This window comes from Lucilia cuprina, chromosome 2, assembly GCF_022045245.1.
Source record: "Lucilia cuprina isolate Lc7/37 chromosome 2, ASM2204524v1, whole genome shotgun sequence".
Taxonomy (NCBI): Eukaryota; Metazoa; Arthropoda; class Insecta; order Diptera; family Calliphoridae; genus Lucilia; species Lucilia cuprina.
Window position 1 is genome coordinate 36,612,572 of NC_060950.1, and position 12,905 is coordinate 36,625,476.

At 31.0% G+C, this 12,905-nt stretch overlaps 1 protein-coding gene across 5 annotated transcripts in view; it reads right to left on the reverse strand.

The window, feature by feature from the left end:
• The window catches only part of LOC111674912 (protein cappuccino), a 117,625-nt gene extending 105,860 nt beyond the window's left edge, over window positions 1-11,765 (reverse strand). For 2 of the 5 annotated variants that reach the window (XM_046947234.1, XM_046947230.1), the window contains exon 1: window positions 11,535-11,761. In XM_046947234.1, the coding sequence (XP_046803190.1) occupies window positions 11,535-11,729 (195 nt within the window). In that variant the 5' untranslated portion in view covers window positions 11,730-11,761. Of the gene's footprint in view, window positions 1-11,534 lie in introns of all 5 variants that reach the window. The other 3 variants (XM_046947223.1, XM_046947224.1, XM_046947239.1) reach the window with 3 other exon arrangements.
• Between the last annotated feature and the right edge of the window lie 1,140 nt (window positions 11,766-12,905).

Sequence of the window (12,905 nt, forward strand, 5' to 3'; positions counted from 1 at the left end):
GCATAGTTTTCGTGGTGTAAAATGTAAAAAATGCTTTTTTTTCGAGGTTGTTTCAAATTTTGATTCATAACTTTTCGCGATGTGAACCGATTTTGCTTATTTTCAATACCAAATTGCTTAGGATAACAGTAAATATTTTCGGTGAATTTGGTTGATCTCCTTGGTTTAGTTTGAACGTGAGCGTGTTTTACACATATAGACAGACGGATATATCTAAATCTACTCAGAATTTTATAAGGATCCAGAATATATGTACTTTGTTTCTTGGTGTTACACACGAAATGACAAACCTATATATACCCTCTATCACCACTGATGGTGGTGGAGGGTATAAAAATATATGTACGTTTAATATATATTAAGCATAAGTGAGAGATTAGTGATTGTAAAGCAATATAAAAAAGGAGAAATAAAAAAATATTATAATGTTATTATATATTATAAAAATTTCCAGTTTCTATATTATTGTAGCAAAACTGGAAATTTACTATTTTTACGCACTTTTGTGTTTTAAATAAAGTAACTTGAAACTGAAACGAAACCGCCTCATCAAGTAAGTATTAAACAGGTGAAACAGTTTCTTCCGAACGGGGTCACTATTTATTCACTCAGATTATATCATATAAGAATGTTTTAAACTTTAAGCTGTAACGTTTGGATAGAAATTGTGGGAAGGGAATAATAATAATAATAATAATAATAATAATACTATAATTATATGTATGCATATGTACGTATGTATGTACATATTTACAAACTTGTTAACTCTTTTTAATAATATTTGCACAAGTTAAAAGTTATTTTGTCAACATATTGGAACGATTAGGTAAATAGATAATGTTATCTATTCTAAAAATAACTTTGATGTGGAAAAACATAAATACACATATCGTCTTCTGAAACGTAAACGGCCCTAACTAACCAAAAATTCTGATGTATTGCATCAAAACAAATGTCTACACAACCAAGTAAGAAGTTATAGTCGGGCGAGGCCGACCATATAATACTCTACACCTGTATACGAATAAAAATGCGGCCCTATAATTATAAAGTTCATCAGGGTCATCAAGACCAGTATAGAACTTAAGAACTTATGAACTTAAAATACCTATTTGACGGGTTCAGATCTATTGGGCCTAGGTGAAATAATGGACCGATGTTAACTATTTTCAATAGGCTTGTAGTTTGATTAAAAGGTTTACATGGACGGATATAGCTAAATCGACTCAGAAAATGATACTGTATATTTGATTGGTGTACTTTAAGGTGGGTATAGGACCAATATTATTGAGCTTTACAAACATTACCCTCTCCACTAAAGTGGTGTAGTGTATAAAAACAAAAAGCCCTATCTAAAAAAAAAAATTTAAATATTAAAGGTAAAAAGTCAGTTTATCTATTTGTATATACGCCATTGTCAACTATCGTAATAACCGATAGGTTTCACCAATAAACAATGTGTTTACTACAAATAAATCTCGTTGATATAAACAAAATTTATAATTTAAAAAGTTTATTGCTTTTTCTGTAAATTTTTAAAAATGTTAGATAGGACCGTTTGCGTTTTAGGTGACTATATGTACATATACATACATGGTGAAATACAGTCCTGATAATTATACTAGAGATTTGTAAAATTCTGAATAGAATTGTTATGTTGGATAATACTAAACTTTACCAGGAGATAAAATAATTTCAATTGAAAAAGCTGTGAATAATTAGAATGTAATAAACACCGAAATATTTTAATCGAATATATCTTATGGAACTAATCTTAAATATGTATGTATGTGTGTTATGTTTCGTGGATCGTTGCAATTTAGTATTTCATACAAATTTTATTTGTATGCGACATATCTTTGAGGAATTTTATATCACGAAAGAGCTTTAGACGAAAATCTCTTCAACCGATAATTTTTCGTCAAAACAACTTCAAAATATGAATATTTGATTCTACTAAGGATCTCGTCATATTCATTAGCCTATGTTACTATCTTGAAAAGTATGAAAATATTTTTAGTGATTTCATTTAAATTTTAGCAACTGTACTAGCAAAATACTCATTATTATTTTCTTTATACATTTTACAACTTTCATTTTCATTTTGAGTTTTGATGACACAAATATGTTATACACCTAGAGAAAAAGTGGGAAAGCTTACATCGAAAACTAATGCGTTTAAATGCTTCTTCATTAGGAAGTACTTCCAATACTTGCAATTACGCTTACAAAGAAGTTGTTGAGTAAGTTGTTTAGTTTTTAATCAGTCAAATGTTCTACTCACAGTAAAGTAATGCTGACGGTAAAAACATTAGTAATTTACATTAACTCCCTATCTTTAAGCGAGCGCGAATCAAACATAATTTGGGTATATTAACAATAGTAACCGTAACAATAATATTGTACAATGTCCAATTATATTTTTACTCTGCGTGTATGTAGTAAGAGTATTACGAATATAATACGTAGTTTAGCTTGTTTGTTACAAGATGACAAAAACGCAAAGCACAAGCAGCGCAAGTCTAAGGACGTCTACAACAACAACTCCAATAGTAACAACAGCAATAATGACACTTGTGAAGTAGAAGAAGTAGCAAAAGCTATAACGAACATTTTTAACATGCCATCGAGACTAAGTGGCAATCAAATTGATTTATTCCCGCTGAAGTACAACGTGTAGCAAAATGACAAAACTTTTGTTTTTCTTTATGACTTTTAGAACAATTCTTTAGTATTTCATTGTAAGTTTACTATGTGTATGTTTGCACGTTCATTTGAATATCCAAGGATTTAAATAGCAGTATTTACGAATGTGTTTATAGAAACCCATCGAACATATTTTTACAAAATAGTACTAAATTGTTTTACAATTGGTCTTATGTTGTTTGCATATGAATCCGATAAAAACTCTGTAATGACTTTTAGAACTACTAACTTTTAAATAATGTACTTATATTATGACTTAAAAATAGTTTTTGTACATAGGAAAATTAAGCTGTGGCGGATATTGGACATTAAATTAAATTACAGCCCTTATAAGGTCTTCTTTATAAAATTATCTTACAAAAAGGCTTCAAAATGAAAGTATAATGATGTAGAAGTTAATTAATTTAATGAAAATGGGTGCTCCAGTTAACTAATTGCAATCCTGTTAGTTTAGGGATTGTGTGTTTTATTTCCACCGAGACCCAGGCCTGATCTACTACTATGGGCATATTGGGTTATAATATAATTTCTTGGACAAATAAATAAATAGGGTGCCCCGGTAGGCTAGATGGGGGTGTGCTAGGCTGCCAGTCTAGGGGGTGTCTGCTACACTTAAACGGACGTATGGTTATTGTCACCCTGCTCGATAAATTTGTAATTGTATTGTTAGTGGAAAAATAAATATATAATTATTTGGGTATAAAAAAATTAATGTTTACTGGGTAGTAACATATGTGAAAAAATGTGAATTAGCGTGGAACATGAGTAAATCGCTTATATTATACATAGTTATGTAAATAAATATTTATTTGGGTAAAATCCCCTTTATATTTTGTTTAGGTGGTCAGAATAAATATCAATATGTGTTTTTACTTCGATTTTAGTTTGAGAGTTTTTCTTTATATAAGTTCTGTTCATATAAATGTTTTTGATCAAGTGTTCAATAAAACAGAACAAAGTTTATTTAACATTTTCCTCTTTAGAGAAAACGCGATTTTAGTTCCTTAGATTGCAGGGTAGTTATCCCTATATGTGTACTTTGTACACATGTTCATCTACTGTCTTAAAGGTAAAACTTATTACAAAACTATGTATGTATATTGTAAAGTTTTTAAATATTATTAAGTACTTTGTTGCCTAAGGAATGTAAGCCAAGGGTACGCATTAATTCCAACGAAACAATGATCCGAATAAGAGCGCAAAAACCATATTTATAAAAATTATTAAATAAATCGAATGAATACCCTAATACAGACAGATAGATATACAGTCGGACATCGCTATATCGACTTCGTTATCTATAAGGATTTAGATATACATATTTCCTTTGTACCCAAAGTTGTTAAAAGGAAATTTTCGCTTAAAAAATGAAATTTAAGCAACATACTTTTAAATCTAATTTACAATATACCAATGTTATTTCTTGCATCTTTTATAATTTATGAAGACATTTTACTAAAGTTTCAAAATTTTGTTTAAAACAAGTAGGAAAGTATAGTCGGGCATGGCCGACCATATGATACCCTACACCATGAGTATATTTTTACAATTTTTACTTTTATAAAATTTTTATTTTTTGTAAAGAAACTTTTATGTTGAATATTACCATAATTCCAAAATATTTAAGCCATTTATTGATAAAAAAACTAAAATTTCTAAATGAGGCTTTTTATAGGTCAAATATGGGCCGATCCTCGGTAAATTTGGGAAAAGGATATATCTAAATAACAGTTAGTTTTGTTGAGTTTCATTGCGATACAAATGGTTACAAGTCAATTTTAGGCGTTTAAGTCATTTTTTGAAGGGGGGTTTGTATGGGGGCTAGGGTCAAATATAAGCCGATCCTTACGAAAATCTGCAGTATCATTTATACTTATATAAAACTTATTTGTGCCAATTTTTAGAGAGATAGCAGTATATTTGACGTAATTATAGCATAAAAAGTTCAAATCGGGAGCTACGGTTGTATGGGGGCTAGGTGAAATAATGGACCGATTTCAACCATTTTCAATAGGCTTCGTCCTTGTGCCAAAAAACATGCTTGGTCCAAATTTCATCAAATTATCTTGAGAATTGCGGCCTGTACCTTGCGCACAAGGTTTACATGGACAGCCAGCCAGCCAGCCGGACAGACGGACGGACGGACGGACGGACATGTCTTAATCGACTCAAAAAATGATTCTGAATCGATCGGTATACTTTAAGGTGGGTATTGGACCAATATTTTTGTATGTTACAAACATCAGCACAAACGTATAATACCCTCCCCACTATAGTGGTGTAGGGTATAAATACTTTTAATTTGAAATAAAATGTCCATGTCGGTCCATGTACAAGCACTTTGCTTAAGTACTCGAGCTATCTAATCTTTGATCTTTGCCGCATCGTTGCTGAACTGCCGAGATGCAAAAACATTACTACCCTTTACACCGAGGCATATGGTGTGGCCTCTGTTGAGTGGGACACAGCACCTAAAAACATATTCGGTAGACCGAAAGTCGAATCCATAACATCATACCAGATTCACGTTGTGAATCTGGTATGAATAAACCGTAAACATACTTAGATAAGGAAGGAAAATATAATGTATTAAGATACCATTTTACTCGACACGCACACATAGAGAACAATACTGGACATACTTACTGCTGGAAAAGTTACCTACATTGATCATATGTCTTATATGATCAACACAAACTTATTTCCTATGCTTAGTGCAACAGTCACCTATCTGTTGTAGCTGAAGAATTCGCCAAAAGCACCGAACTTATTTCTCATCGGGGTAACATGAATTGGGAACACTTAGGAGTTTGATATTAATATCATTTAATATACATATGTATAGGAGGGCTATATCTGTAAGAACATAAGAGCTCCTATATATTACCGTTTTAATGAGGTGTCGAAACGGTAAAATGGTCGGAAAATAATTTTGTGTTAATGACATACGGAATGACAAATAATGGCAATAAATATGCTAATGTGATGCCTCAATAGACAATATTCGAAGGTATAAATTTTGGCAATTATTACTACATGCGATGGGACGTTTATATCAAAATAAAAGAAAACATTCTTTCGGCTAAACTCCAATATTTGCAAATATTTTTCGACAATTCTGTGCAATTTTCAACAGCGAGTTTTAACATATATAGATAATCATAGAGTGATCCTGGGATGTGACTTTCTATAGTCTTAACGCCTTAGATATTGAAAGACAGTGGTGTGTGAATATTCGAAATTACAATCTGAGATGAAAAGGCGTACATTTGTAAATCAACTTAAAATGTGGTTCTAAGTTAATTTGTGTTCCCTAAGGTGGTTATACGGACATTATTTTTAGCATACAAATGTATTAAAGGGTTGATATTTTTTGCTAATGAAAAATTAACTTTTTTTCCAAAAACTATAATTCCCCAACAACTAATTTTCTCATATCGACCCAGTACTTTCAAATACATAAGTCACTAAAACTAAACAATGTAGTGAAATGTTGGGAATATGATACATTGTAAGAACGTTTTAAGAATTGTAGATGGCAACTGTCACAGAATTCCGGATTCTAATACATCACACAACTAAATTCCCAACATTTAATTGAAAAGATGTTGTGTTGAAGATAATTTAAACCTTGTTATATTTTATTTTAAATTACAGATGACATTAAACAAATGCCCGGACCACACCTTCAGGATATTTTAAAATTATATATCACAACAACCGCAAAGTGTTGGAACAAAAGCATGTATGTAAGTGGTTAAATGTATGAATATGCATGTGTATGGGAGTGTTATATTAAGTCCTTATGGATATTTACATACTCGGATGTATGTTTTTATGTTTCAGTGTGATTTTGTTTGTATTTTCAAATGAGAACAACCAATGACTTGGGTATTTAACCACAATATCTTTTATATTCGTATGCATACAGAAAGAAACTTATAAATTTTTGTGGGTATTTTTTGTGTAAAAATGTAGTTATATTAGTAGTTGTGAGAAGTGTAGACTGTGACAAAGAATCTAAAATATAACTCCAGGGAACGATATTTTCATCAGTGCAGTCGTATACGCATTTGAATGTGTATTTCTGTGTCTCGATGACTGTGTAAGTAAACGATTTCAAGCCAAATTTCTGTATATAATGAACGAGGATAATTCGAAAAGTTTTCATTATCTAATAGATGTTTTTAAATAACAATAACAACTCTAGGGTCTATAAAAAAACAAAAAAAGTATCTTAAGAGACAGACAGACTTGATTTCAGGCAATGGAATTTTAATGAATTTGAAAGACTTTTCAGGTTATTCTTGCGTATTCCAGAAGTTGCTTGTTTACGTAAAATTGGCAAAATACCAGCATTATTTTACCCTCCAGGTTGTTGCTATTGTTGTTGTTATTGCAAAATAAAGATACAGAAAGTAAATTCTACATTTTATACACAATAAAGATTACTATGACAATGATGTCGTTGCCACTAGTTCAACTACTTCTACCGCTACTGATGCTGCCTCGGCTGCTGGTGCTTCTCATGGGGCAGATGATTGTGATGAACCAAATGCCAGTGGCAGCACCTAATGACCTTGTTTTGCTGGCGTCGTTGCTGCTTGGAGTGAAAGAAAAAAGGGAGCTACATACTGTCGGAGATATGGGAATAAATTCTGTTTTAAACATTTGTTATCAAAAACGATTATATTTGGCACTTGAAAGGTTGTAGAGAAAAACCAAATGCGTACTTAAATATTTCTACTTGTTCCATTTCTATTGCAAAAGTACGTAAAAAGGAACACCACGACGAAAAAGCGAAAACAGACAAATGTTTCAAATGTGGAACGAGAAATGAAATATAAATAGTCTTATATTTTGTGACATCCGGTTAAGGATTTTAATTTAAACAAAAATATGTTATTGCCGTAGGAAATGTGTTTTTTGCGAATGTGTGTTGTGTGTGTGTGTATGTTCTTGCAAGTTTTCTGTTAAATTAATGAACATTTATTGTTGTGTTTATGCGAATAAATATGGGTTTAAGTATGTAAGTGTATGTATGTGAGAGATTGTAAAAGGTATTAATAATTACGTGTATCCTTAAAAATACTCACGCACACATATTAATATTTGACTGTGTACTAAAATGGTGAATTGTAACTGTAATTGTGATTGTAATTTTTTTATTTTATTTTTATTATTTGCAATTTCTATTTCAAAGCAATTTAAATGTTTTTAACAGAAGGCGTGAAAGAAATATTTATTATCAAACTGTTATTTCTTGATGATGTTGTTGTTATAGGTCTGCTGTGATTTCGTAAACCATATAAGCTGGCATGTTGGTTGTCTGAGAAGTGCAACATTAAGTACGTATCTCAAATGATAGCTATATTAGTTTCTGTGTGTTTGGTTTGGTGTCAAATCAATGGATTTAATAGAATAAGAAATGGCTAGGAAACATTTTTTTTATAGATTTGACTATCAACAGTGAGGATTTTCAGTAGGTAATTAAAAGTATATTTAAACAAAAAAAAGGGGTGAATCTTTTTTGGTCTTTTTAATACAACTGTTTCATAAAATTAGCAGATCCTTAATAATTTCAAGCAAATGCATAGGTTTTTTTTAAAGATTCCCTAGGACTAGTTCGGAAGCGGTTAAATTAAATCGAAAATCATATATTACACAATGCAACATAAAATGTATAATATATGATAAAATACCAAAAATGAGATGACCCGTGTCTTCCAGTTTTGACCGAAGTCATGCACTAGTTATAGGCCCCCAGTGATTTGGGGCCTCTGTGTCATTTTTGAAAAAAAGTGATCATTTTTAAGGCTCATATCTTGCAAACCGTTCGAATGTTGTTGCTCTTATCCCAAAGAACAAACATTGTGAACATAAGTAAAAAATATGATCAGAATCGCATTTTTTTAAATTTTTTTCCTTGTTTAGGTCTATAAGTAGCCAACAGTTTAAAACTTACCTACCAAAAAAAAAAAAAAAACATTTAAACTAAATTTACTTTTTGCAATTCTGATTATCGATTCTGATATTTATTTATTTAATTCAACTATTAATTTTTATACAGCTGAGCACAAAACAATTATAATATAAATATAAAATACCATATATAATATAACATAACATATATTGGAAACAGTTATAAACATATACATTTGACGGCGGTTTACTTCTAAGCATATTCTCTGGAGAGGATCAAAATTTATAAAATTTGACCCATTGAATTCTATCTATAATGGAACATAATTGTGAGTTAATTTTTCCATGTAATAAGTTTAATAAAAATGTGACATTAGAAACCATTCTTCTACTTTTTAATGTTGGAAGCTTTATAAGCGCAAAGCCGCTTACGATATGGAGGTAGGTTTGTGTCAGGATTCCACCTGAGATATCGGAGGCAAAAATTGAGAAATTGTTTTTGCACGGATTCAAGTTTTCTAATGTATACGTTGTACTGAGGATCCCAGATTTCAGATGCGTATTTAAGAATAGGTCTAACTAATGTTGTAAATAGACGTTTTGTCACATAAGGATCATTAAATTACTTTGCCCAACATTTTATGAAACTTAGGACACCAGTTGCTTTGTTGACAGTCATAATAATATGAGAATTAGAATTGATTCTTCGGTCAAAATTAACCCCTAAATCTATGACTGATTCAACAGATTCTAATTTGACGCCGCCAAAGTGACTTCCTTGTGGGATTCCGGAAATAACATTAATGTTCTTAGATTTGGAATTACCGAAGACTTTGCTAAAGTCCGTATATATTACATCAGTTTGATGACGTTTAACAAATCCATAATTTATGTGGGATGTTGGTTCCATAAGATTTGTTGCTGTTGAGCGACCACCATAAAAACCGTGTTGTAAAGGAGATATTATTGATGAGATTTGTTGGAATAATAACTCAGTTATGATTTTCTCAAATAATTTAGGAATAGCACTAAGTTTCGCTATAGCTAAATATAGGGCACAGTTGTTGAATGCTACTAAATTTGCCAATTTCAAGAACATAGTTTCATGTAATTTAAATTATACAGAATAATTCACTTTTAAATACTAGAACTCCTATGAAATTCCGCATATTCAAATTCTATACGAAAAACTTTGACATTTATATGAACATTTAGTTAATAACGGTCGGACTTTCAAAGGTATCTTGACACTTCCTACATTTTATACGAAGATTTGCGTCTGTTTAAAAATAACTTAATATGTTCGACTGATCTGGTAAAAATAATAAACCTTAGTACCTTCAACTACAAACAAGAAGTCAGACAAATGTCAAAATATGTACATTCATATGTACAAAATAAGTAGAAGTTAAATGGATTTATATAATAATTCTTTCCTATAATGCCATCTATTTGTGCTACTACACATACATACATTTATGTATTTAGAGCTGTTTCTTCCAATAGGCTTGGCTGACTCCTTAATTTGAAAGCAGAAAAATAAAGGTTGTTGTGTTTATTTAAAAATAAATACAAGAAAACACTTTCAGACAAACGAATACAATCTGTTTTCGTATCTCACGTAAAATATTAAGGTAATTTGTGGAAATTTGATGTTTATCGTTAAATTGTTACTGTATATTTTTCAACAAACAATTGTTGTACTTAAATATTGCTACTAAATAGCACATTCTTACTTCCAAAATTACAAAAGATACCGATGATGTGGTTGGTGGTGGTGTTGATACTTACTAATATTGTTGATGCTTCATATTGTTGGCATTAATGTATTCAAACAAAATTCTATAGCCCGTTAATACGAATGTACTTCGTCGTGTATGGGGCATGAGAATGACTTTATATGGATATGTTACGAAAAACACTTAAAATTGTTACACATCTGTTTGTTAATGGCTAACACTGACTCACACATACTTATCAAAAACACACTAACATACAGACTGTTACACCTTAAATAAGTTAAAAAAAGTATAGTCGGTCAAATCCGACTTTAATATCAATTAAATAATTTTCGCTCAAATGTAAGTATTTTGTTGTTTCTGTAGTATTTTGCAAGAAATAGTCGGCCAAGCCCGACTATAATATCAATTAAATAATTTTCGCTCAAATTTAAGTATTTTGTTGTTTCTGAAGTATTTTGCAAGAAAATACTAATACATTCTTTTTCCAAATTCATCATATCATTTAAAATTTCTGAAATTCCATCACATAGAGGAATAAGTCTTATCTTCGAATACCGGATTTAACTTATTAATTGTGATTTATACGTCAGTTATTTCGAGATTAATCCAACCGATTGCAAAGACCATAATACCAATTTCCACTATATAGTGTAGGGTGTTTGATATACATAAATACAAACATAAAAGAATAAAAAGTCATAATAACAATAACAATTTTGTCACCCATAAAAAAGTATTCAATGATGCCGTTGATAAGGAAACATACGAAATGTTTAAATACTTTAGCATCTGTGATTGAATTTAACAAATCGTGTTTATTTGTTCATCCATCCGACTAGCAGTAATTCTTTAGAAATTTGTACTTGTAAAGTATTGAGTTGATAATTGTTTATATGGGGGATTATAATGTTAATAAAATTATTAATAAAGGCAGTGTAAAAAGTTTTCTAAATTTAAGATTTATAAAAGTGTTCATCTGAAAAATGTAGTGTTAATTTAGACAAACATTAACTTTGAAAAATTGCATTCAATAAACCATTCTAATAAACCATTAATTTATTTAAATTATTTATTATGCAATTTAATTTAACCTAAAAAAACTTTATAGGCATAACGTTACATAATTATCTCAAATATTAAAAAAAAATGTATTTTCATACATACCTCATTCTTATTCCTACAAAAAGCCATTTTTGTTTCCTTTCTTACATTTTTATTAAAATTGTTTAAATTTGAATTTTCTATCAACCATAAGATTAATTTCTGCACTTTTAAAATTACATAAACAATTATTTGCAATAGTTTTATTGCAAGAAGTCTTGAAATTTTGTTTATTTCTCCGTCAATCTCGTAATGCATTTTAAATTTAGAATTTTTATTTTCAGTCTCAACGAATTATTTATTTATATATTTGTTTTGATTATAAAGTGATGGAATTCATATTTTTATTTCCAAATAAATATATTCACAACAAATCTAAATGACAGAAAAGTGCCATATAACATCTAAAACTAAAATAAATTTTGTTTATAACATTGTAAACTTCACAGTCGTTTTTGCCTTGTATGGTCAATAATGGAAAGATCCTCACTAAATTTGGTAGAGAGATTAATTAATGAGCGTTAGAGAAATTTTTAGAAGGGGACCTTTTATGGAGGGTAGGGTCATTTATGGGTCAATTCTAAAAAAAATTGCTAGAGAGGTTTTGGTCCGTGAGAAACTTACTTTCATAACTATACTCGAATGTTTAGGCCAGTAATTTTCTAAAGAGCCAGTAAAATCCCAAGGAAAATAGGTGTTCTCCAATACCTCAGTCTGGCCGGGACTATAAATTGGTACAGTTTACTGCCTGGCTTAGTCCTTGCATAGATTGAAAGAGGTCAAACCAGAGCACCGCATAATCTGCTACTACGGGTGGCCAGTTGCCCGCAGGATTATGTTCTGGCTGGTCAGTTGCTTGAGGTTCCATCGGAATCCACGCGGCATATACTGGATACCTGAACCCGATCGGTTTTGGGACTCCGATCGCGTTATGGGACACCGGCATATGCTGGGGAATTGTCAGGTTAGTATTCAATGGTTGCCTGTCATCCCATTCTCATGATCTTTATGATCATGAGAATGGAACTGATGCGATGGATTGTGTGAACGATTGAGAAAGTCTCCATATATTGTAGATTAGTACTGATTAGTATGCCTTTTTCGCTTCGGGGAAGTTTCTTGGTGCTGTTGCCATCTCAACAATATATATTGATTCATGCTACGCGACTATTTGTCGTCGCAATTATTGACTTTAGAATTCCTATTTCCTTTGTCAAATTATAGGTTCATAAAAGAGGGATCCTGATCCAGTTGTTGGGTATTTCGGACTACCAAATACATCTCTAGGTGCTGTTGCCGAATCATCCCATCGGTGTGGTTGTAAACGGAAGTGATGTCTCGGAAGTTAAGCAACGGGGCAGCAATGGTCAGAGATTAGATAGCTCGATTACTTCAGCAAAGTGCTTATACATGGACGGGCCGTTCCGGTCCGGC